Below are 25,333 nucleotides of genomic sequence, written 5' to 3' on the forward strand. Positions count from 1 at the left end.
TTAGTACTTGGCCGAGTACCGTGCTGCGCCTGGCGAGTAAGGCAGATCGTATGAGCTGGGTTGACCGTAGGGGTCTTCTGAGAAGACAGTGGCCCTTCGCTCCTCTTCTGGCAGCAGCTCCTTGACCTCCCAGTTGTTCATCCTAGTGCCAACAGAGAATTCGAGATCCTCCTTAGTGATTGAATCCCAGTACTGCCACAGGTTAGTGATGCCCGGAAACCAATAATTAATGAAATAGAACAGCATACCTTGTAAACCATCATGACGCCCAACAAGTTGCAGACGGTTGCGAGGAACAGGCCATCAAGATAATGGCTAATAGCGTTACAGATCTTTGAGCTGAAAGCGTAAAGGAACACCTGGCCGGCGACAAAGAAGAAGATACCAAATGCGATGTCTCCAAGGGGCCAGCGGTCCTGCAGCGTTCTTGTCACAAGCAATATTTGCATGCCCACGTAGATGAAGAGCTGGATCGCATTCAAAAGGTAAAGAACAACAAACAATCCAACAGTGTTGGTGGGGCCAAGTCCAGCCCAGCTCTTGAAAGTAGCGAGCGATACAAGGAAGCTAATGGTGAAAGCAGCCAGGGTACTGATTCGCAGCATCCATACTGAAAGAGGCGTTCCATCCTCGTATAATTGAAATCCGACAAAGCCGTTGATGAGAAGACAAGTGATGACCGCGCTGCTGAGACCGTTCTGCACACTGACTAGGTAAGGGTATGGATCACTCCCAGGCGGTGCTACACCGGCATCAATAACGAGAGACATAGCAGAGAGCAGCATGTAGAGGTAGAAAAAGCTCAGAATCTCTTTGCGGCCAACAGCGGTGAATTTGCTGCGGACGTGGAGAATCATGATGACAGTCATAACGAGTGCAACGATGTGCATCACGGCCGTAGCACCCTCAAAGATGATGGTGTTGGCAAGTTCGATATTGCGAGCATAACATTCTGGCTCGATACCGGTACGACCGGACGCCTCCAAGATAGGTCCGACAGCAGCGCATAGTGGTAGAGGTGCGGTCTCGCAGATCGTAGTGAAGTCGCCGAAGCCAGACATGATGGCGGTTTGAGATCACAGGTCAATTGTCGTCGAATGACTCTGAGCGGGATCGTATCGTGACGAAACGAGCGTACAGTGGGCGACAGGTCGAAAATGTCGTCAGCAAGCGATTGATCGATTGTCGTCGAGAAGACGTATCGGTGTCGCTAACGTCGTCGAATCGTCGAATCGTCCAACCCTCGTCGCGAGTTACAATCGTCGTCACCACTTGAAAGGGCGAGGCCTGGGGAATCGCCAATTACAAGGGGTTTAAATTTGATCGGAATGCAATCTCGTCCCTTGTTACGCTTCCAAGGGAGTAGACTGTGTCGGTCGGTCGGTCGGTCGGTGTCAAATGTCTCGTTCTTGACCGATAGCTCAGCAGCGCCCCTTTCTTCAGCCCAGCGGCTAAAATCCAAACGAACGAGAGGATAGGAAGAAGGGCCCAGACCAGAATGAGAAACACAACAACTAGCGATTGTCGTTCAGCGAAGGCGATGATTAATTCGAGGTACAAAAAGCGAATGTCTTGCAAGCCTCTGCTAGACTCTAAGCTTTGGGGCTTGGGCTCAACGAAAGAGATGAGTGAAGGTCAGAAGAGACAAAGTGGAGTGCAGCGGAGCGGAGGGATCTGGTTGCTGTGCCGATGTTGTGAGCAGGTGCAAGGCAAAGTGGCAGAGGTGGAGAGACAATGCTTGGTAAAGTAGCTGATAGAGTATGTAATTGGCTACTCTTAAATGGTTGCCGTGGGAAGTGCAAACAACCCTGTTTAATGGAGGTCGACCCCTGCAACAGTAAAGTCTTGTTACATGACGACGACCAAGTCCAACAATTTGAGACGAGAGAATGAGATGAGTTCAGTTTACAAGATGTGGCCCATTTGTAATAACTTGTATAAGTAGTTAGTATGGAGTAGCATTTGACTTTTGAGATCTCAATGGTTTGTGGGAATTGCTTTACCTTTTCAGACAGCTAACAAGGCATCTACAAATCTAACTCACAAGCTTCATACTAAACAAAACGACTTGGAAAAGAGAATGTGTATGTCGAGAGAGAGCGAATTTTCACAACCAAAGATTATAAAAAAACTTCCGTAAAAGTTGTTAAAGGAAACGAAAAGACAGACAGAGTAAGCTTTCATCAGTACATTAACAATAACCTTGTTCACCACCGATCGACATACCCTATAACTGAACTGTAAACTCAACATCAAGGGCACCAAAAGTTAATGTGACATGATGTACCTACTGTAGTTGTAACGAAGTTCTTTATAAAGATTACAATGCCACGTTGTTGGTCTACATACTGACCATTACTTTTACTAAATAGAAACTGCATTGACTGACAGTTATCACGAATAAACTTTTTCACAACCTACAAAGACCTCAGCAAATAATAACCCAAATATAGACGCCCCAGGAGGTAACAGGAAGATGTCTCAACGGAGGCAGGGCATAGAAAATGAACTGATAGTGAGTTTCAAGTGACATAAATAGTTTGAGTCATTTTGTCCCATGATAAACATAGTTTGTGTTTTCTGACGCCGATAATACTCTAGCTTTACCCAATGGAGCAGAAAAGTTGACCTCCCCAGTCTTAGATAGAGAACAAAGGTAAGCAGCCTAAGCAGCCTAGTCTAAGTAGCATAAGCTGACCTACATTCCCTTATACGTCTCGCAGCCAATTTTCTGATACCCTGAGGGCAGAACCTCGCTGTATTTTTGCTCTATTCTAGTAGTCATAACTGACATTTCGCTGCATCTGTCTATATACAGTCGGTGTCGATGCAGTCATTCATCGCTAGCCTATCGTGTGTGGCTCCATAGCGTCCATCGTAGAAAGGAAGCCTAAGTAACTCCGAGCCATGCGCACCATAGTCCTGTCCGGGAGACTGTTGAACCCTGGCCTATTTCTTTCCGTTCCAAATTCCGTTCCAAACGCCTGTACCATGCGTGCCTTGAAAGGCATATCCGACGCTAAAAATGAAACAAAAAAAATCCAACACAATAAGAACAATTCCGAGAAAACATGCGGATAAAAACCTTGGATGTGTTCCTAGAGATAATGCTCACGTCGAACGCGAGGGTAAGAACCATGGTTGACCGAAGGATAACCCCGCCATTCCTAAGACGGGTAATGTCCCTGAAGGGCCTGATGTTGAGGGTGAACGCGGTTGTAAACGACAAAGTCAGGCACGATACCAGTTCGAAGATCGTTCCGTCGCCCGATGGGCTGATAGTGCATCTGGGTTGGAGGAACAGGTACAGAAAGATGGTATTGCTCCAACGATGCTGAAGGCGGAGGGTGCAAGAGCGTGTTCACGTGGCGTACAGGCTTGTACGGGCTGGGTCTCTGCTGTAGATAGACGCTCGGCGAGTTGGAGATCGGAGTATGCGTCATAGGAGTATGAATAACCGATGACTGGCCGTACGCCTCTGCCAAGGGCGATGAGTTGAATGGCCCCAAACGGCCAGGGCTGAGCTGTTTGCTGGGGGTGCCGTAATTTGCAGGCGCCTGAGCAGGGAAACTGGTTTGCGCCATCGTGACACCCGTCGTCGCGGGAAGTGATTGCTTCGGCACCATGGCCGCTGGGACTGAAGAGTAGACTGTCGACATGGCGCGCATACCAGTTTGCAGCGGAGGAAGCGAGACGTGACTAGACTGAGTTACCTGCTGCACAGGTGGAGGATACCCATTGACCCCAATGTTGTCGAAGGGCGTTAACGTAGGTTGGGTCTGAGGTTGTCCAGTCATGACAGTGGGGTGAGGAGCAGGCAGCCTGCCCGGCTCAACAATGCCGTTTGATCGCGGGACTTGAGCCATAACGGGAGCCGGACCTCGTTGAGGAGGAGCACGTCGTTTGGCGGGGTGTTCCATGATATCTCCCTCGGGACTTCGCTTCCGTGACACAGGAGGGAACTGGAGATTGGGTTTGGTAGAGAGCGGAGAGATGGTGTTAGTTTGGTACGCGGACCAGTTTTGCGAGTGACTCGACGTAGGTGAGTAGTTCGCTGTGATAGCCGGAGTAGGGGGTAGGCTGACGGCGGGTTGCATAGCACCTGTTGGTGAAGCGACAGGCGAGTGGCGCGTGTTGTTTGCTGGCGTGGGAATGTGAAGCGGCGACGCTGGCAATCGCACAGCTCGCTCGTAGTACTCGTGGAAGCAGGTCAGCTTGTCTAACCAGTCATCCCACTGCTCCTTCGTCGCCACCAAGTTGTATCGCATGTTAGACAGAAACTCCACTTCCATGACATGAATCTCCTGCACATTGAAGCATGACACCTCGGCCCAAGTCTTGTTCGTGTAGGTGTTATCATCCAAGACTGTAGCATGGTCAGTTGGTTGTCTAGTGTGTGAATGCATTTCACTTACATTTGTTCCCGAGCATCAGTGCTACTGTTAGCAATCTATACTCGCTGCCAGCACGACCCTTGATTTGAGGCGTCGACATCTTCAGTCGGTAGATAAATAGCAGAGCCAGCAAGATGACATTTTGGGTCACTTGTGTCGTGGAGAGAACGCTGTACACCCACTTCCGAAATTGTTCTAGGGGTTTGGCGAGAGGTGGTAAACGCTGAACGAGGGCGTTGGAACCCACTGCACGAACTGACCCTGCCTGCTTAAGCTCGTCAATCGACTCAAACCAGAACAAGCAAGTCATCTAGAGAACATTAGTTGCCTGACAATTTCCATCTTCAGAGTATGTACGCACTTGAGCAGCGAAATCGGCAAGATTTCCGCCTGCAGGGCTTATGCACTTGGGAATTACAAGGCTGTGGTAGACTAGCGACTCGGTGTCATTTTTGGTCACAGTAGATGTTGAGGGCGTTGAAGGTCGGACAGGCTGTCCGGCGACCTGAACATGTGACGCTGTCGCGATCGATCCATTTCGGTGTTGAGGAATTTGAGTGGGATGTAGTTCATGTGTCGCTTGTTCCTGTTGGTAATAATGATTGTATGTTGTCTGTGGTTGATGCTGTTGCTCGGGTTGTTTCACAGGGTATCGGTAGTACTGGGATTTTTCGTTCATGGTAGCTGGAGCTCGAGCAGTGTAGTTGTGAATGGCATGACCTTCCCACGAAGCCGGTGGTGGTTGAAAGACAGCGCTCATATCGTTCGTTGGTAGGGATAGTCCCAAATTCGTCTCCCAGAATGAGTATTTTGTTAAATCGAAAAGAAAAGGGAAAAACAAAAGACAATTCCCGACTGCGCAGCGCAGCGCAACTGTGAAGCTTCACTGTAAAAGCTTCAGAGCGCAGGCAACAGAGGCAAGCCAGTGGGGTAGCAACTCCTAAGTCTTAGGGTAGAAAAATAAGTGATAGAAGAACTGTGGTATAAGGAGCATAAAGTGACCTTGATTTTGTCTCTTATGCTTCCAACGGTCAATTTTTCTGATACACTGAGGGCAAGCTGGAGCTAGAAAAGAAAGCTTGCGTGAATGGGATTTTGGGAGGTTCGCTTGTTTTTGTAGGCGCAACAGTTGTTCAATGGGCCTCGAACTCCAGTGCCATTATCGATGTGTATTGTATTCGCAGTAGACCGGCTGCAAGCGAAGGTATTCGTAGAGTCGTAAATTCGTCGAGGCTGGAGGAGGTGGAGGTGGTGGTGGTGGTTGAGGATGTATGTATCTTTTAAGAGTGGAGGCGGCTTGACCAGGAGAGAAAGGTAGGTGGAGTAATAAGGAAAGAAAGAGTTAAAAGAAGCAACAACAAATGGGTTCAGTCACTCAGTCCATGGCTGGTGGTTGTGTGTGCATGTACAAAGTCCTTTACTTTCATTCACTTGGACTTGGTAGTGTCGTTGTTCGTCAAGTGTGGTTCTCTCCTAGACGCAGCATAGCATAGCGTTGCGTAGCGTAGGGAGTAAGGGTAAGGGGAGGAGTAGGGGTGTCCGTCGGGCCTAGTCCCACAAATAGCCCTGCTCATAAGTTCTCCAATGTACTAAGGTAGGTACTTGATCTCATGGCTTGAGCGTCTCCTGCCTACAAGTACTTACCTACTGTGCCCTGACAGACAGCCTGGATCGGACTTTCAAGGGCTGGGCTGCCTTTAATGGACACATCCATGGTAGAGAGTCTCTTTCACTCACGCACTCGCTCTCAGTCTCAGACAAGACATTGCACACGCACACCCGGCCGTCCCTGTGGTACTGGCCGAACATGTATCGCGATACCTGCTTTCTCCCAGACAATTCCATACAAAGCTTGGTACTACCGGCATGACAATTCTCAGCCCATCATGTCGCCAGCCTTTGCTAGACCTGCTCTTACTGACTAGACCAGGGCCATCGTGGCGCTCTCCAGCTGACACCTCACCCAGCGACAACCCCGGTTTCCGTGAGGTGAGGTGAGGTGCTTTGCCTTTCTCTGCCCTGTGTTAGCTGCTATTATTATGATTACCGTACACCCCCAACCAGGCCAGGATTTAATTGCAATGGCTACCCCCTCTCACTTGCCGCTAAAACTCTCAAGTTTCCTCCACTCATCCCCAAGCAAGCTTCAATGGGGACCAGGCCCGCTAGACAGCGGAGTCTTGGGTGCTGGAACCTACCATTCACCCACTACAACTTAAGCCCCCTCAGGTAACTTTATGGAGCATCAAATGCGTTCAAAGTCGCCCCTGGAACGCCCTAGGGGTCGCCCGGTCGCTGCCGTGCTCGACGCCGGGCTGTGAGCGGGCTTGACGGGGCTCATGGGACCGAGGGCGGCGGAACTTGTGAAGGGATCCCTAGACTACGAACGGGTAGATATTGAATTGCTGGTGAGACGGAGATATGAAGGTGGATGGAAAACGAAATGATGGCAGTTGGATCTGTTCAAGCGCAACATCAACGCAGGCGGCTGATGAGCGATCTGTCCCTGAGACTACATCCGAGTTCGACTTGCACACCCTTATGCACAATTGGATTCCTTCCAAGCCATCCACGAAGCTGGGGCTTGTATGAAAGATCCCTGGAGGTGTCGTTCGGTACAGTGTAAGAGGAGGTTTTCACAAACACAATCATTGTGGAGTACCGATCATTAATGAAACTTGATTGGGCATGTCGGTTCAGGATTGGCACAGAACTTCCCATTCATCGGCTGTGGACGGATACAGTAAGTTGCAGCTGCGATTATTTGTCTGATTAAAGCATAAAGCCTTGAAGCTGTCAAACTCGAACTGAATTCAACACAGCCTATCTTTATCCGCCGTGTCGCATGCTCGCTTGTTGTCCAACAAGTCGTGGTGGTGGTGTGCTGGAACCTTCAATTATTTACCATTCCCGAATAAGCGGCGTAACTCTACCTTGGATGTAAGTATGCCTCTCATGAGGCATCCATCAACCATGAGTCCGAATCCATGAGGAGCCATGAGCCATAATGCGGCACTTACTCCACTGTCGTTCCTTGCTAGGAACGTGCAAGCCTAAGTGTAAGTATCGGCCGCGTGTAAGAAATCACCAGGTCGTTTCTTCTGCCCTGTCTACTGTCGATGCTGTCTTTGCTTTGCATCCTTGCGTTATGCTGTGCAGCCTATGCTATGCCTGCTCTTGATTCTGGCTGGCTCCGAACGGCCTGGGCCTTGTTCCTGATAGATTGAGGTGGCAACTATTGTTTCGCTACCAGACATAACCACCTCTGACTGTGTTTAGGACAATAATGTCGAGAGATGCACCAGAACCTCTGGTATGAAAACTTACCGGGAAAAACAAGGCCCCAGCTTTGAACAGCAACGAATGGAAGAATGAATAAATATGTGACTGAATCAAGCAAAGCTGTCATGTCCCCCCACACGTACCAACAAGCCGCCCACTCCCCTCAAGAGGATATCAGAAAACTTGAGATCTAAATTAGAGGCTCATAAAATAAAGAAGCAAGTATGGGGGGTTTGAAAGAGTGAGCTGACTGAGTTATATCGTTTCTCGTACTATCAGTAGTCAATATTTCTGCCACCCCAGCTACCCTCCAACCGGAAGCAAGACCCATTCGTTTGGGAGGCGCTGTAAATCCGTGCCGCTCGTCGAACTACTAGGTACTAAGGCATGTATGTATTCACGGCTAAACCGACTGAGATCAACTTTGTCACCCACCATGCAAGGACCATATTTTCAATATCCTTCCCTTTTTGTATCGTTTTTGAGCCCTCATGACAATCTTTTGAGACAAGGCAATGGGCATGATGCTGTAGTGTAGTGTAGTACTGGACCTACCTACACGCACGTAGCTAATAGAGCTCACTGAGAGCCAGCGTCTCTTCGGCTCACTTATTAGCTCTTCCGGATCCTTGGCTCTATAGCGCCGAGTCGTAATTCCTTTTTCACCGTGCCTGCCCACCAGATCTGGATTCTTTCCAAGTGGAACAAGGACGCTCAATTCTACTTATCAACAATTGAAGAAAATAGCACGTACGTAGTCTGGAAGCCACCGTCTGGCCCCATCCGATAACCTGGCACTGAACGGTGGGAATCCCTGCCGCTACGGGCATCTCCCCTCGCCCTGAGGTGCAACGCCATGGTACCAGTACGGAGCCCCGGCCGTCATCACACTTCCAACAAAGAGGCTAGAAGCGATGATCCAAAAACTTAACCGGGGCGACCCAGGGCCTGGCCGGTTGACGACAGCAAATCTGTATCTCGCAACCACGACTTGTGTCAGCCAGCCCAAGACAATACCGGTACGTCCGCGCCAAGTACAGTAGTCGAGCCTCAAGTCGTAGCACCAGTAATTAAACACATGCTCCAAGACGGGTTGGTTGGTTGCCATATGACAAAGCCCTTGTCGGCTTGGTGGAAGTAGATGTAATGATGTATGTTTGTTGATTTCGCCGAAACCATAAGTACCCGGACTCTCTGTCCGTGAGGGAGGGAAAAGTCTTTTAACACTCGTGATGGGTAAGAGGCTTGCTACCGTTGAAAAGCAAGCCAGTCAGTCAGTCGAGCACGAAACCTGTCACTGCATTCCGTTGGCTGTAACCTTGCTTAGCCAACAACATCAGGCGTGCCGTGCCCGACAAGCACCAAAGAGACATGGACAAACCTTGGTTACAGGCTAGAAGAACAAATACGGCTTGTCTATTGTAATTTCGTATGGAGACCAAGAAAGAAAGATATTCTACCACGGTAGCCAACCAGCCCGGTTAATCTCTACGTACGGGTACTTGTATCTGGGTTTAGCAAACTGGAACCTGAGAGTTTTGCCATGATGATCGACGTAGCATGTAAGCGATGCACTGTCGTCTCGAGGCATTTATTAGCAATGCTATGATGGCGTTCAATAATTACATCGTATCCTTCAACTCAGGCACCGATCTAACGAATGAGTTAAGATGCAAGCAAGCAGCAATTGCAGCGCTTTCTCGTACAGAAGGAACTTTCCATGCACTCACCGCCAATGAGAGCCAGTATACGATAAGGGAATAGCTTGTTTGTCTCGTCTTGTCTCCTTTCTTTTTCTTTTCCTTCTACTACATACATACCTAACTAGTATAGGCCCAAACAACATCTCCGGCCACTCGGGCAACTTGCACAATGCAGAAAGTCTGAACCAGGCTGGCTGGCTGGCTGGCCTGTGATCAGCAGTCATTGGCGAGATCGAATACGTACGCATTTAGGCTTGGTACAGAAAGTTGGTTGTCTCCCGTGCCTGTCTCTTGTGGTCGTCTCGTATGTACAGCCCAAAACCATGCCGCCGCAGCCTGCTTCTCTCGTATGTGCGTGAGCGTAAAACTCGCAAAAAGGATGGGGAAGTGGGCGCATTGATGACCACTTGAGTGCGGGTATTCAATCTCGAAAACGTGAACGAATCAGTACGGCAAAGTCAGCCAGCCAACCACAACAAGTTACTCTCGGCAAGGAACCCAACATAACTTAACCTAACCTAACCTGACTTAACCTTGGAGGTGACTGACCCTTGCTTTCCAATTTTCTCGCTTTGGCTTTGGCGCTCAGCAGGAACTCAAACGCAGGGGTGATTGGTTATTTGTTTAAAGGAGTGAATTGATCCATGTGGATGCAATGTAATGGATACATACATCATGAGACAGAGAAAAGTACAGGCAGGGTTAAAGACACTTGCTACCTCTGTCACATTTATAGCTGAAAGCGCAGTGCCACAGGGAAGGAAAGAGAAAAGAGAGAATGTCGCAAGTTCCTTCCTTCATGTACGGCAACAATAACCCCAGTCCGGTTGTCTTTATTGCACCCTGCCTAGGTACCTAGGTAGGCAGGTAAGCTCCGGGGCGCAACACAAAATCCTGGGAGGCAACGAAAATAGAATCGTGTACGGATACTATTACTGACGATTAATGTCCAAGTAATTATGGTTTCCACAAGTTATATTGTAGTGTATATAAAAAGTAAATCCGGTATTGAGGTCCCCCCCTCCCCCCATTCGATCAGTTTCGTGATTCATCAATCACATATATCCAAAGTTTGGGTCTTTTCCTTGAACTACGGGGCTAATAAAGGGAAGAAAGGTGAGCATGGGACCGCTGAGCCAAGCAACTACCTAGAGAAGGTAGCAAGGGGACCAGTGGTCAGAATTGGTCGATCCTACCCCTCGAGTTCTGTAACAACATTTGATGCATCACTCACTGTCCGCATGTACGGATGGATGGTAGTCGGTGTAAGAATACCTAACGTTAATAATTGCTAAATTATGGCCTGCGTCAGCCCTTCAGAGATCGGCATACAATACATTTATGTATGATGGAAAGCGGACGGTGCTGCTACCTTCCCTGGAAAAGCCTGCAATCCCCTGGCTGTGCAGGTATAGAAACTGGAAGGAACGGAACTCACTCATCTCATCTCATCTCATCTGGATTGAGATTGTTACCATTGGTCAAAACATTTGTAATTGCAGTTCTCAACACGGACATGGCAGGAAACATCAAATCCAAGACACTGGCACTTTCCCGCTTATGTCGTTGGTTTGCTTCTAACCACCCCTAGGCCCAGCAACAGTTGCAGTCTACTCCGTAGTCCGTACTAAACCTGGACATTCCATCTTGTATTGAACCCCCAGTCTGTTTGCCCATCACTCTTTTTTTTCTCTTCTTCTTTTTCACTTTCGAATCAATACCCCGAACCAATGACCCACTATGGCAGGGAAGTATCTCATGTCCACTTGTGAATTTCATTACAAATGCTCTCAAGATGATAGTCTCAACATCGTCATTTCTAACCTCATACTTGCATCAACTCTCGCGGTGTGAAGCATTTTGTTGGTTGTCACATGTACAAGGAATCTTTCAGCCAACTTCACCACATCAAAGGAATAAGACCGAATCATGAGAGAGCCTCCTGGTTCAATGCTGCATGTGGAAGCCAATCACATGCGACGGCCATATCAACTTTGGAAAGCTTGCAAAGCGCTGGTGGCAAACCCAGTACACAGACGCATACATGCAGTGGGGTTTCGGGCAGTGTCTGACTTGGGTTTGGTCTGTTTTGCTTTGTCACGGTGCATTTGCTTTGCTTGCTTCGCCTGTGCCTGTGCCTGTACTCCAGAAGATGGAAGATAGACAAGGGCGCTCGCTCCCTAGTGTCTATGCCGGGCTTGGCTGAAATGCTGCTCCATCCTCCCGCTGCTTCCGCCATGGTTGTCGCTGACCGGAGGCCTTGACGACATGTTTGGTTCCCCGGCCTTGTTGAGCAGCTTTTCGTGTTGGAGGGGTGGGGTTGACGACATGCCATTCTAACTAAACCCCAACTGCAACCAAAGTTGAGCCAGCATCCTCCGGATACACATTCTGATATACGCCAAAGCCTCATGTGCTCCGCCATCAGCAATGCAGTCGACAAGGCGAATGATGTGGATGCTGAAGACTTCACCACACGGCCCTTCTGTTGAGTCGCACAGCGTAACCTCATCACAACAATCGATCATGCTCTGAGACAGGAAACCCAAAGGGCTGTTGCTAACTGATTACAACACTTGTCTGTGTGTCGCCCAAGCGTCGACTGATCTCACTGTTGGCTGCTGGAGATTTCCAAAGCCTCCACGTACATACGTCCTACTAGCCTTTGATTGAGCTTGATCAACATCTGCTTGACTTGGTTTATCCATTCTCGCACAGCCGCATATTTACTGTCAAAGTCAAACACCGGATTGAGGCGCCGTCATCAGACAATATTAACGATCTGGGAACTATTCAAGGACTGCTACCGCCCCTCAAAACTAGACGTCAGTAGTCCAGGTGCCATCCTGGCTCTTCCACCACCGAAAACCTTGCTACCCGAATTTGAAATGAACCACCACGCTTTGTGACACCTCAAGCTTTATTGCAGGAAGAAATCTCCCAAACCATATCACTTCATTAGGCACGTAATCCGTCGGCCCATGGCTACAATATTCGCCCCGAATATGCATCCACACGTCTGCGGCATTCAATCACACCGTTGTTAAGATACGGCAATTCAACTTGCCGGGCACTCATGAAATGATGACACCCGCAGGTCGCACCCGCAGTATGTACTTACTTGGTGGCTCGTCAGTACACAAACGAGACCCAGTTTTGAGCGTTCTACATTGCCTCCCAATGCCCCAGTATCCTGGTCTCGTTGTATGCTTTGAAGGTCACTTATCCAATATACAATACAGGTCGTTTCATGGTGCACCAACCGGCTGGTAGCGTCGAGCTCATATCGCGCTTTAATTGGTTCGTTGTCTCCTCCTTAGGTTTACCAGTACAGCTTCACGGCCCCAAGGTGTGATGTTGTGCTTAATTCGGCCGCCATCAAAACCAACGGCTGGGCCTCAGATGAGAGTCGCCAATAGACGCTTTTGACCTGGCTGGTCTAGTTCCCTTCTCTTTCTGCATCCCGACCCATCGGTGATGGCCAAATATCGATGAATGATGATGATGCGCCGGCTGGTCGATCGAAACCTACCGAGTCAGATTGCGGCCGTTTGAGATGGAGACGCACATTCTCTCCTAACAGTCGAGGCTTTGATCAATACTGAACACCGGTCTGGAGGTTTGCCTGTATCAAAGTAGGTAGCATAACACGGAGGAGGGAGGACCATCATAGCTCCTAAAGAAGTATAAAAACTACATTGACCAGCCATGGCGCTTTGCCTATCAACAAGTGGCTCAAACGCAACAAGGTTTTGTCCCAGCTTATTCAGCCAAGTAACGAGGCCAGATCAAAGCCATCATCATGTCCCGATGCGAGGTTTATGTTGGGCGAGGAGAGACAGGTCTGATCCACTTGGTGGTTTCTTGATTGCAGTCCACTTGCTGAATCAGGGCCGGTAGCCATATCATTCCAAGTCCACGCCCCTCGACATGCGTGATACTGATTCAAGGAATTTGTGATGCAGGGATGTCCAGACCTAGATGAAATCCCACGCTTACATACAGCCCCATCAAAGTCCTGTACGGGCTGTAAGTTGTTCAGTCCTGCGTGACCGAGATAAGATGTCCAGGGTGATTCATCCCCTGTCTGCTCCAGTGGCTTCTGATGTGTCCTTTGACTCATTTGGAAGATTGGGATGAATTGACAACTCTACTGTACGTAACCATCCTGTATATTGCTGGATGCCAAAAGCACAACGACATTCTCTCAATATCATATGGGTTCAGAGTTCCGGACCCAAGGCATACCAACCTTTAGACGAAGCCTCAGTCTCAGATTGTCGTTTAAATGTTTACACTACATAACGGATTCGAAGAAGATAGCCTGGAATTTTTATCGGAAGACTCAACAGAAGAATTTCGACTGTACAATCTTGGCGGCGTCTATCACCTTTTCCATATCACATGGTCATTTCCCTGAAAAAAGTGAACAGGTTCTATCACAGCTGGAACAACATGGAAACATGCAGTGGTTCAGCCTGGTGGTAGAATATCATGCATGATACCACAGGGTAGGCAACTTAGTTGTCAGTAGACCAATCGGATGGCCTTGAGGCATGATGCTTCTACCCTCAACACGATTTTGTCCTTTGAGTTTCAAGTCCATGCTCTTCCCAAGGAGGGAATAAATAAGTGGCAATCAGCGAAACCACAACAGCCCATGTCAATCCCACATGTAGTCATCATCAAGGTTGAACAAGGGCGATGAAAGCCATGCTAATCCCTCCAGCCCCTCTTCATAACCTAATTGACAAAGATTGGCGAACTCCTAGAGTTAAACGCAGTTGGTGCCTGCAGGCGGACTTGAAACAAAAGGCAAACTCAACCAAGGAGAGGGAGAGAAAATGAAAATGGCAAGACCATATCCGTAAAGGAGTCTGCAACCAAGGGGGCCCATGCAAGCACTTAACGCGCGGCACGACCAACCGGCGTCAGACGGGGAGACTGACGCCATGATCCGAGGCCCAATGCCTAACCACATGTGCTGTGCTGTATATAGTATGTACATATGTACATACCTCCCTTTTCTATCGCTGATCTGATCTGATCACCTTCCGGTTTACGCCCCCATTTGAACCATGTTTGGACGGCGTCAGCATTCATCTCGTTCTACATATTCTTTGCTTTTGATTTGTTCTGTTTGTGGGGCTCGTACTGCACTCACACTCAGTAGGTAGCCATGTCTCATACCAAGCTGAGCTGAGATCAGGCTCAGGATCAGGCTAAGCCAAGTCTGTTACGGAAGCAGGATTGCCCTTGTTGTCTCGTGTGCGCGTTTCTAAAACAACAGGTGCATGCAACGCACGACTCGCCATATCGGAACGTGCTCATTTCAAGGTGACCATCCCAATCTCATCACCACTTGAACCCTATCATTGGAATTGCCACATGTTGTACAGGGCTCCTAACCGGTCTGGTGCCGGATGAGTGCATGACCATGTCTAAGAACTCACAACACCAAGCCGGACATCATCAACTTGACCTTTTTTCCTTTTGGCAGCTATGCCAACCAACCGTTACCTTGTGCATCTGTCTCGGCCTTTCCTGGCTCTGACCGGTTTGTTGACTTAGCCAAGTGGCTTGCAGAGAGATGGCTGTGTTGAAGCTTTGGCAGCTTTTGACTTAAGCAGACGCCAACTTGCAGACGTCGGCGTTAAGACGGAGCGACATTTGGATACTCATGGCCGTGGTACTTTTGATCAATGCTTTTCAGTCCAGATCAGACGTCATCCTCGTTTGGCCGATGGACCCGGAGGACTCCTGTCATGCCCTCGACCCACTCGTATAACTTCGATAACAATCAGTGTCTCAAAACTTGGTTGCAGAAGCATGCTGATAGAAAGAAATATCGCCAATCACCCCAGCCTCGAGGTGGCAGAGACTAGGAGCTGCCTATTGTTGACAGCCCGCAGAGTACAAAACACCAATACACCCTTCAGGAGACAGTTAAGGCCAATGGCGAACTGGAACTCCATCGTTTGGTACTCTACCTGCAAGGGTATGCGAAAGAAAATATGAACGATTTCGACATGATAGTACCAAGACTACACGAACAATTTTAATTCGTATTAAGCTGAGCCGCTTAAGCCTAACTACGGCGAGATATCTTCTAGAGCAGCAAGGGCAGAAAAACTACAAGGGCTTATTCTACTAACATTTCTGACTGTCAAAATGGAGATATATATGACTGAGCGATGCTGATCACTAGGTAGTAACAAAATCAGGGCAAAGGGAGCTCCTTGGATGGTTGATATGGAGAAGGCACTTGATATATACCAAGAAAGATGTTCGCAACTCGAGTGGGAATACGACACGGTGTAGACGATGGACAATAGCAACAGCCAGAGTTAATCATCCTCTTCCTAGCTTTCCATACTCGACACATCTGAGGAGGCATATATTCCCCAGACAATCTTGCCTGATTATTCAAAGTCTGATACCCAGTCATCGAACATATGTATCTCGAAGGATGGGCATCATCATAGCTCTCTAATGAGTTGCCGATACAACTACCATACCCACCGCTGTGTACCATTACCTATGCAGCAAAAACGCATAAACCTGGATGCACATGAGTTCTGAACGAGTGCAACTGAAGAGTAAATGTACAGACACCCATCAGTGCTACAGGGTTCAACGCCATTGCTGCAGCTAAGTGAACATTAAGTGAATCAGGACGCAGGGTAATCTGAACCGGCAAGCTAGACAATTTATTTCTTGCGATATATCAGAGATGGAAGCTAGGCGATTCATGGTCTGGTGATATGTAGGAACCCGTAGCGCGTGTTACATGTCCGCCTTACAACAGCCTCAAATCGACAACTAATCTACTTGATATGCACTCTCCAAGACAATTGCTTCAAGTAAGAGTGAAATGTTGTATTTATTACTTACTGCCGACTCATCAATCTGTATATTACCGCCCTGCCAGCTACTGTGCCCATCATCTCCGTCCCTGTACTTGTGTCCCTACCCCCCAATCGCATCATCTTGGGGCCAGCAAATCATAAGATTGGACGAATGTCACATATGAGCATATATCCATACAGTTTAACGTTCCTGTCGGGTCTTCGGCATGGCACTCCAATTGAGTGGGAACTTGGTGTGTGACGTCTGCGAACTTTGATACATGGCAAGGGTTTTGTGTCTAGGTTCTTACAAGGGTTTTCTTTTCTTTGCATTGGTTTTGAAGCTATACAGAGATGGGGAACAGGCCTCTTGTTCCGATTTAGCCGTATGATGAGTCTTTCTCTCCCTGTTGGATTGGGAGGAGATGGGATCCGAAAGGACCGGCGCAGAACCTACATACGTATTCTGTTTTGATGGGACTTGATTCGGCTCCCCGTATTATCCCCGCATGAGTTAGTTGTTCCCAAGTTAGCAACTCTCAGAGATCGACTTGAGTTGTCCAAGCCACTGACCTACCACCTACCAATACGTCCAGAAACCGCTCACCTTTCCCAGTATATTTACTCCTACCAGTCATCCCTTCTAACACCATTCTTAGTGAGTTTGAATTTGACTCTCAACACCAAATCTTCATCATCGTGATATCTCCGCCGTGTTCCCGCTTACTTCTACGTCATAGCCTAACCACGTCTCTTTCAACAAGGACATCCCTGTCAGATCACTACACTGAGAGCATTCTCTTAAACCAGACCTTTGTGGAAGAAGAAAAACCAATACTTAGTTTCTTGTTTAACTGCTATTGGACACCCCCTTGCTTCTGGTTAGTCACTCGGGATGCTCGTTACGAAGAGGAACCACTCTAGTTAAGTAAAAGCTGACTGACCCTCATTTTTCCTTTGCAGTGCTGGTCCTTGTTCAAACAAGTATTTTTTTCTTCCTGCCCTCAGATTGCCCAAGGCCTGAAGACGAAACCTAATCGGGCATTAATAGAAAACGGAAGAATTGGGCCACGAGTCCACGACTTATATCCCATATAACTGAACCTGCACGAACCGTGAGACAAGAAAGTCACAACTGCATTTCTATTCGATACACTAGTGTCCAATCCTAGTAAAGTGAGTCTTGGCTTCCAAGATGCAGCGCTCTGGCTCGTTCGAGCGACGCAGCTCTGTTAATCAGAGACCATCGCTAAGCCCTTCACCAATCCCCACGCCATCATCCAGAACCCGAACACCCTCACCTTATCGTGGACGACCTCAATCATTCCGAGGTAGTAACAAACCCTCTTCTTCACGACCAATTTCACGCTCGAGATCTCGAGGAAGGTCTTCTTCACGATCAAGTTCGCGCTCGCTTTCTCGTCGCAAGAAGCGCAGCGACGACCATGACTACAATGGCCTTTTCAAAACCACGGCTGGTCTATTGGCGGGGATTGGCGTTGCGACCGTCATAGCCCACAAGGTCTGGCCAAAGGGCGTTCTTCATGGTGATCATGAAGATTGGGAGCACCCTCCCCCCAAACATAGCCGGAAACAACATCGACATCGCTCTCCTGGAAACGCTGAGCGTGTGCACGAGCGCACCACTAAACGACACGGCGACGTTGTTTATCACGAAGAGATCAGCCGTAGATGGCCTCAGAACTATGAGAGGATGCCGCAGGAGCATGTGAGGGTGCGGCATCATGCTGAACGGCTGCCATATGCTCCTGATGATTATTATGTTCATGAGCAGCCTTTCTATCCTGCTGAGCGCAGAAGACCTGTTGCTCAACCTGCTCCTTATCCTCCCGAGTGGTGATATACACCAGTGGTGATGAGACGATACTAGGTATTGGTACTGATATGATTTATGTAGATGTCGAATGGGAGATGGACTGATTTATCTTGTTTTTATGATGGCGAATTGCATTGACACTGGGGCGGATTGGCAACTTGTTATATTTTACCTGTTGATTCACAGACACCCGCGCGACTAGAAGCATATACGCAGACAAACACACAAGCGGTTCTTTAATATATATGTTTTGTTATGAGTATTTACTCGTTGGTTCTATGCTATCCACTGTGCCCGAACTCCGGTTCAAACCCACAATTACCGTCCTATGTGCATGTTCATCATGTGAATCTTTAAGGCAAATACGCATTCCGTATATACTGCATAATCCTTTATACCTCGCTTGCTACTGGCGACAATGGGGTAGTGCTGGGTGAATCCCCTGTCATCTCCTTTAGTGTTACGCTCTCTACAGCGTCCCTCCAGCCCTCACCAGCGGTACGTCTTACAAAGACTGTGTTAAGGGTATCTGCAAAGTACCTCTCGCGGCGAACCGTTCTCCTTTCGCCCCCTTCCATAGCTGAGTAGGCACTGCGTGTAGTGCGCATTCTCTTCCGCGTGCCGCCTTCGCTTAGGAGGTTACTCAACTTGAGTCGCTCTTGCATCAGAGTGCTGTCAAACTCCACGATCCCGCGGACCCATGGCGCCACGTCCAAAACGATGAGGTTTGTGGTCCGGTCAAACACAGACGGGTCAAGATAACTGGCGTATACTGTCTTTTCGCTTACAGCAATGGGATCGAATGCATAAGCAAGGCCCATGCGGTTTAGAGGTGGGGTCTGAGGCTCAAACGAGTGTTCAAGAGATTGTATGACACGCTTCTCCGTTAACGGTTTGAGAAGAGGACCAGTTGCCGTGTCGGTTTTGAGTGAAGTGTTGAGAAGTGTTTGCCTTGCCAGTGATTTGAGAGCTAGGGACAGGTCGACACTTAGCGAGGAATGCAAGATTTTGGGGTCCGCCTCGAGAAGTCGGCGGCCAAGGATGAAATCGTCTCGCATCTTGGCTGGCATTTCAGGCAGCCCTGAATCTATGATTTCCTGGAGATCGATGCCTAATGTGCCGCTTGATAACAAATCTGCATCGCCCATGGAAGAGTAGAACTTATCCGTGACCTCCAGGACCTCGAGCCTCTTATTTTGCTCCAAGGCGTTATGCGACATACCATCTGCCCATGACTGCAGATTTAACGTGTTGCCCCAGTCACCCATGTCTAGCATCCAAGAGTCCCACGACTGCTTCAAGACTTCTTCCTCAGACTTCATTGGATCAGGGCAGGTGGCTATCAGATCACGGCCGAACCAGCCCAAACCCTTGCAATATGTTCCTTCGCTCAACACTCGTACCACATCTCTGTTCTCATCCAGGTCAGACCCTTTGGGCCATCGCAGGTAGAACCAATCGGATCCTCCCTTGCGATCCCCAACCCCAATCTGACACCAGTAGTTGAGCTCCGTTAGTGCAGCCCTGAGATCGTTTCTGCGAGACTTGTACAATGCTTCCACAGCTGTGCGTTGTAGTATGTGGCCTTCATTAGCTGCTGTGAGAAGGCAAAGGTCGACGGCAAGATCAATAGGCGGAGGCGAGAAACGGAAGATGCCATGAAGATTGAGGGTCTGGAGCGGCACCATCTTTTCGTCGTTGCAAGTCATGATGAACGGCCGTTTTGATTGTGCCATCATTCCTGTTAGTGTTGCCCAAAATTGCTTGTCTTCTTCGTATAGAATATCCACCTCTTCCAATAGAATCAGTGACTGTTTCTGACTCTTAGTTGAGCTGGGTTTCGTCGTCTCGGTCGGCTTTTCGTCCATGGGCTTCTTGAGTGGTGGCCGTGAAGTTGACTTCTTCTGGAAAAAGCTTGTCATCATGCCCTGTTTTCCAGCCTTCAAGTCGCGAGCCACCTCATCCTCTTCTGTGGCCCCAGAAGCGCTCTGCGTTTGATGTTGCTGAACGAGATGATTGCGCGTCATATCGCCAACCTTCTCGAGAATATCTTTGCCGCTTCGTCTACTTCCCGGGTGAATTTCAAAGATTTCAAATCCTAGTTCTTTGGCTATGGCGAAGACAGTCGCTGTCTTTCCACTTCCATGAGGACCACTGATGACCACGGCATTCATTAGTCGTTCTTGGTCCTTGGTACCCTTTGTTACGTCGCCATTTCGAACAACTGTTTTTTTCAGCAATCCAGGGCCAGCAGGTGCCCAATCAGCCTCATTTTCAGAAATCTCTTCCATTTCGTTTGCTTCCTCTTCGCTACTGACAATGAAGTCACTTAGCTCATCCTGCTTTCTCTTCTTTTTTGGTGCTGCTTTTGGCTTCGCCTTCTTCTTCGTTGTGGGGTTACCCTGCCCAGTCGAAATCACTGAGTCAACTTTGAGTGCCTGCAGCCAATCTCTGAGTAGAAGAGCTTCCTTTCCGCTTTGCAAGATCTCTGGTGCTGCGGTGGGAGCGTATTTGTGTGTCCAGGCTAGTGGTTCGCATGTCGATTTGTCATAAGCTGAGAGACTTGTCTCAAGTGACTGATATAGGTGATTGATTGCGGGATGTATAGTGTTTGAATGATCGGTGGTATTGTCAACAAGCTGGCCATCGTCTTGACTGGCAGTTGATTTTAGTGTTCGTAATTCTGAGCGAATGCGTTTCTGGAGCTTCCGGCCACTTTCAAAGTGGGGGGAAGGTTTACGCAACTCCTCAGGGGCTGGTTCAAAATGGTCGTCGTTCTTGGGAAGAGAATCCTGAATAGCAGCAAAATCCATAGTGGCGCAGAACCGTTCCAGCACAGATTCTTCAGGAGTTATGGTTATAGCAGAACCCTTGGATTTTTTGTTTGTGCGCGCCTCAGATACAGGTGTTGTTAGATCAAATTGAACATCAAATCCACGGACGTGGGCCATCCCCTTAGCAGGCCATAGAGGCTGCATAGCACCGGGGACTTTCGTTGCACCTGTCCTGACTCCAAACCGTGGCGCCTGTTTGTTCACTGCGAACGGATTCCTGGCCTTTTTTGGAGACATCGGAGTGGACATGAAGACAGTGTGGCGCGACAGAGAAGGAGAGCGTTTGTCGACAGCACTCTCTTCAACCTTCACGACCTGCTTTGTTTTTGCGGTGAAAAGCGGATGCGTAGCTTTGGAACTTGAAGCATTCTGTGTGGTAGAACTCTCCTTCGTTTTCCTTCCTCGTTTCTTAGGCGGGGTTGGAGGAATTATGATCTTTCCATCCATGATCTCAGAGATCTTATCGCCCAGCTCCTTTCGACTGGCATCATTGTGTCCGTATTTCATGCACACAATGCGCGAGGGAGCATATTTTGGTCTAGTTCTTGGCGGGGACCTTAGTGTACCAGTCCTAAGGTTCAGTTTGAGCATCTTTCCTGTGGTCACATTGGTATCGGTATTAGAGAGGCTCGGAGGATGAGCGACAGTCGAGGTTGAATTATCTTGGGGTTCGGCGGGGACGCCAATAATCGAGGGTGTTGTAGTATCGGTAATAGTAGTCCCAACAGGTTTGATTCCAAGGCTCTGCTCGATTGTCGCGTTGCCTGAAGTTGCGAGTCCTTCGCCCTGGCGCGCTCGCCGTTGTTTCTTGGGCCCAGATATATCCTGTGGCAGAGATGTCTCGGTCTTTCGTCGTTTCTTGCCGTTCTGTACTTCCGTTCCAGTTTCAACGTCATTGTGAGGAGGTTCGTTGCTTGCAGTCTTCGCAGATGAAATGGAGGGAACGACTATTTCGGAGGCAGGGCCTTTTGTAAAGAAGGGATGAACTTTCTTAACCTCTGGTTCCCTAGTGGCTTCTTGGGCCATCCTTTCGACTAAGATGGATCCCATAGATGCGCAACAGATTGCTGGAGTATGCGTGTAAGGATAAAAGGTAACGGTCATAGGAAGTTTAAGGGCTTATGTATGTACCTTATGTTTAAAGTCAAACCACCATTTCACAAATGTAATTCTAAAAACACGAAAAAGAATAGGACGAAGAGGTGGCAGGGATTTAAAGGGATAAAAATGAATGAATTCGAATATGCTCTGTCTTGGTAAAGAGGAACCGAAAGCGTTGCCCGTGGATATTTGGATGTTAAAGAGGTTGGCCAAGGGTCGCTGGGCAGTTCGCGTTTAGAGTGGTCACCACTGAACGCGTCGATTGACGCGCTAAAGTACCTACTACCTCTGTAGACTACGTGCCTCCCGTTGCCCTGGCTCAAGGTCCATCCAGTAGGTACGTCAGGGATCATTTTCTGGTGGGTGGATCCCTGTCGAAGGTCGCCCCACCATCGGAATTTGTTTCGGTCCGCTCCAACTTTTTTTTTTGTGAAGCTTCGTCTTATCGATCTTTGTAGGAAAATTGCAGGTCGAAGTATTCGACTTACTGAATTGTACTTCTTGGAGCCCACGGTATAACTCAGCATCGCAATACCGCAGTCGCCATGGCTTCCGAATACAGAATACACAAGCCTTTTGTGCTGGCGACTCTTCCTCGACCCTTGGATCATACCGAGGGTCGCATTGTTGCGCGAGAGGTCTATGGCTTGCGCGATAGCCAGAAGAAGAAAAAGAGGACTGAACTGGTTGTTGGCGTGGACGGAGAAACTGCCAGCATTTACGATGTAAGTTCATGTACTGATAGTCGGTATACAATATCACTAACATTGTATAGGTTCCAGCATCCAGCCTGATCACTTCGTATCCTATCCCACCTCAAGAATCATTTACCTGCGCTCCTTACTCTGTTAGAATCCGACGATCGGGCACCAACGATGTTTCACGGTACACATATATTTCTACCCGCGACTCTACTGGTCAGAAGATCACACTTTTCAAGGATGTCGTTAGCCAAGATGGCAAGACTACCTCTACCACGATTGCCTCTCCCATTCTTAAGACCTCGCCTATTCAATACCTCGCTTGCGCTTCAAGTGTATCCGAATCTGCAAATGTCGGCGACGTGATTGCCGTAAGCCAAACTGGGGAGTTTGTTTCGCTCTCCTCCGAGACTCTCGCGATCCAGTGGACTTCATCTTCGAAATCAGCCGTGCAGGACGCCGTCGCAACCCAGATCGAAAGCTTCGAAGTGGATTACATCACATCAGGCACACTTGCTGAGTTCCGCGAAGGAATTTTCAAGGACAAGCCTGAAGTTTTCAGCGCGCTGCCCAAGACACCCAGTTCCGAGCCTGAGTTGGTGGCACTTGTGTTGAGAACTCTGAGCCAAGGTCAGGAGAGCCGACACTCAGTCGTTCTTGCCGTATCCTCGGGCGCTCCCTCAACTACTCTGGATATCCAGAAGCTGTCCCCCCTCGAAATTGCCCCCATCGGTACCCCCTCGCCTCGTGGCACCGACAAGTCTACGTACGAAGTTGATGTGCAAGCAGCTTTGTTGATGCAGTTACAAGAGGGTTCCCTAAGCATTTACGATTTGACCACACCTGTCCCAAAGTTGAAGTCGGTGGTCCAGACAGAGAATGCAGTCTCGTTTGCTCGCCTGTCCCGACCTTTCGTTCTATCCTGTTCGCTTGAGTCTATCAGCCTTTACAACCATCAGTACCGCTCGATTCATGCTAATGCACCCCTTGATTTGTCCGAGGTACTCTCCGAGGGAGAAAAACCTCAGTCATGTCAATTCATTAGTTATTTGAGAAGCCAGGAATTGATGGTCGCTCTCGTAGACAACGTACTTGTGTCAATCCAGATCGAACCCCCCAAGAGCCACGGGAAACGACGGAAGCAGGGTCTTCTGATCGACTCTATCGGTCGCGGAACTGCCACCGAGATCCCTGCGAAGAAGGTCAAATCTGACAAGCTTGCAGCAGAGTTCTCCAAGTACGTTCCTGGCTCAATGACTGAAAAGTACATGGCCAAACTCCGCAAAGAACTCGAGACGGCCGATAGACATCTCTCAAAGGGTGACCTTGGAGAATGGGAACAATTGCTACGAAGCCGCTTCCATGTCGGCCTTCGATCTATCGCAGACGGCAAGGAAGACAAGGACTCTCAAGAACTTCCCGAGTGGGAGTGGCTTACGGGAGGATCGTCATACGCTGTCGTTGATAGGCGTTGGGTATTGTATGCCATCGGACGTACCTTTTCCCTCTCTATGACTGAAACCCCCGAGTCACGACCAAAGCTGCAACTCATTCTACCTGACACAAATGTTACATCCTACCTCGTTGTTGCTGGACACCTGACCCTTTCGAACTTGAAGGCTGCTTTCCGAGACGAGCTTGACGTAGAAGCTCTAGACAACAAAGCTCTCGTTGAGGATCTTTTGACAAGCTTGGCCGATGCTGACCCATCAACGACGTTGATGCTGAACTACCTTCAGGCTACACCACTCGGCGAGCTGGAGCTGCTGCTTGCCATCCGAGCTTTGATGGTTAGCCTTGATCTCATCATTGATTCCAAGAAGCCAGCTAGCAGCAAGCTTTTGACGAACGAGGCACACGATGGTGCTGAAAATTACGACATGGACCTCGACGATCTCGAACGGGACATTGCCATCACTGAGTACTACCTCGGAGACGACAGCAGTAGCCGCTCGCGAGGACTCACATTGGCTTTCGCTAAACTATGGCGGCTACCGGCACTGACAACGATTAAAGCAATGCGAGCTACGCTCAAGACGCATGATATTTTGTCCCTCATCCACACACTCAGAGTGGAACTCGTTCGAGGCGCGTGGACATCGCTGTATCTCGACTCAAGCAGCTTTGATCTGGACGGCAACGACCCGCCTCCGGATGGTGTCATCGCTTTGATCTCAGACCTCCTCGGTCGGTGCATTGACGCTGTTGGCGCCGGAGGATGGCTGCTGAACGACACCATCTCAGGCGACAATTCCGAGGCTGGCGATCTACTGACGTCGTTGCATAATGAGGTGGGTGTTGCCCTCGAAGGTATCGAAGAGGTTGTGACTATCAATGGTTACCTTAGCGAGGCAGTCCGGTATGGACAAGCTGCCCAGAAGGGCGGCACAGGCCGACCCAAATGGAACACGGGCAAACCATTCTCCATGCAGCTAGAGGGCCCAGAGTCTCGATTGCTCCCACTGGGACTCAAGACGAAGCAGCTTCCAACCAAGAGCAAGGTGGTGTCGGGCGGAGAAGTGGTGCAGCGCAGCACCCGAGAGACAGGACACCTGATCAGTCAGAAGGTGGAGGCATACTCACTAGAAAAATTGGCAATTTGAAACTCGGGGAAAACAGAGTTTTCCCATAAG

At 49.0% G+C, this 25,333-nt stretch overlaps 5 protein-coding genes across 5 annotated transcripts; 2 read left to right on the forward strand and 3 right to left on the reverse strand.

Annotated features, from left to right (window-relative positions):
* FSST1_005619 (chitin synthase chaperone-like protein Chs7) lies at positions 1-1,061 on the reverse strand (the record flags this gene model as incomplete). Its single annotated transcript, XM_083231914.1, has 2 exons — positions 1-192; positions 249-1,061. 2 exons carry the CDS (start codon positions 1,059-1,061, stop codon positions 1-3), a joined length of 1,005 nt encoding a protein of 334 aa, XP_083089049.1.
* A 2,106-nt stretch (positions 1,062-3,167) lies between these two features.
* Positions 3,168-5,154, reverse strand: FSST1_005620 (cyclin family protein; the record flags this gene model as incomplete). Its single annotated transcript, XM_083231915.1, has 3 exons — positions 3,168-4,366; positions 4,416-4,704; positions 4,756-5,154. The coding sequence occupies 3 exons, from the start codon at positions 5,152-5,154 to the stop codon at positions 3,168-3,170; spliced, it is 1,887 nt and encodes a 628-aa protein (XP_083089050.1).
* Positions 5,155-17,422: 12,268 nt separating this feature from the next.
* FSST1_005621 (uncharacterized protein) lies at positions 17,423-18,088 on the forward strand (the record flags this gene model as incomplete). Its single annotated transcript, XM_083231917.1, has 1 exon — positions 17,423-18,088. One exon carries the CDS (start codon positions 17,423-17,425, stop codon positions 18,086-18,088), a length of 666 nt encoding a protein of 221 aa, XP_083089051.1.
* Positions 18,089-18,456: 368 nt separating this feature from the next.
* Positions 18,457-21,924, reverse strand: FSST1_005622 (uncharacterized protein; the record flags this gene model as incomplete). Its single annotated transcript, XM_083231918.1, has 1 exon — positions 18,457-21,924. The coding sequence occupies one exon, from the start codon at positions 21,922-21,924 to the stop codon at positions 18,457-18,459; it is 3,468 nt and encodes a 1,155-aa protein (XP_083089052.1).
* Positions 21,925-22,544: 620 nt separating this feature from the next.
* FSST1_005623 (uncharacterized protein) lies at positions 22,545-25,303 on the forward strand (the record flags this gene model as incomplete). The annotated part of the gene is made up of 2 exons (XM_083231919.1): positions 22,545-22,724; positions 22,775-25,303. 2 exons carry the CDS (start codon positions 22,545-22,547, stop codon positions 25,301-25,303), a joined length of 2,709 nt encoding a protein of 902 aa, XP_083089053.1.
* Positions 25,304-25,333: the final 30 nt, after the last annotated feature.

Source organism: Fusarium sambucinum, chromosome I (genome assembly GCF_050947815.1).
Source record: "Fusarium sambucinum isolate potato_lamoka chromosome I, whole genome shotgun sequence".
NCBI lineage: Eukaryota > Fungi > Ascomycota > Sordariomycetes > Hypocreales > Nectriaceae > Fusarium > Fusarium sambucinum.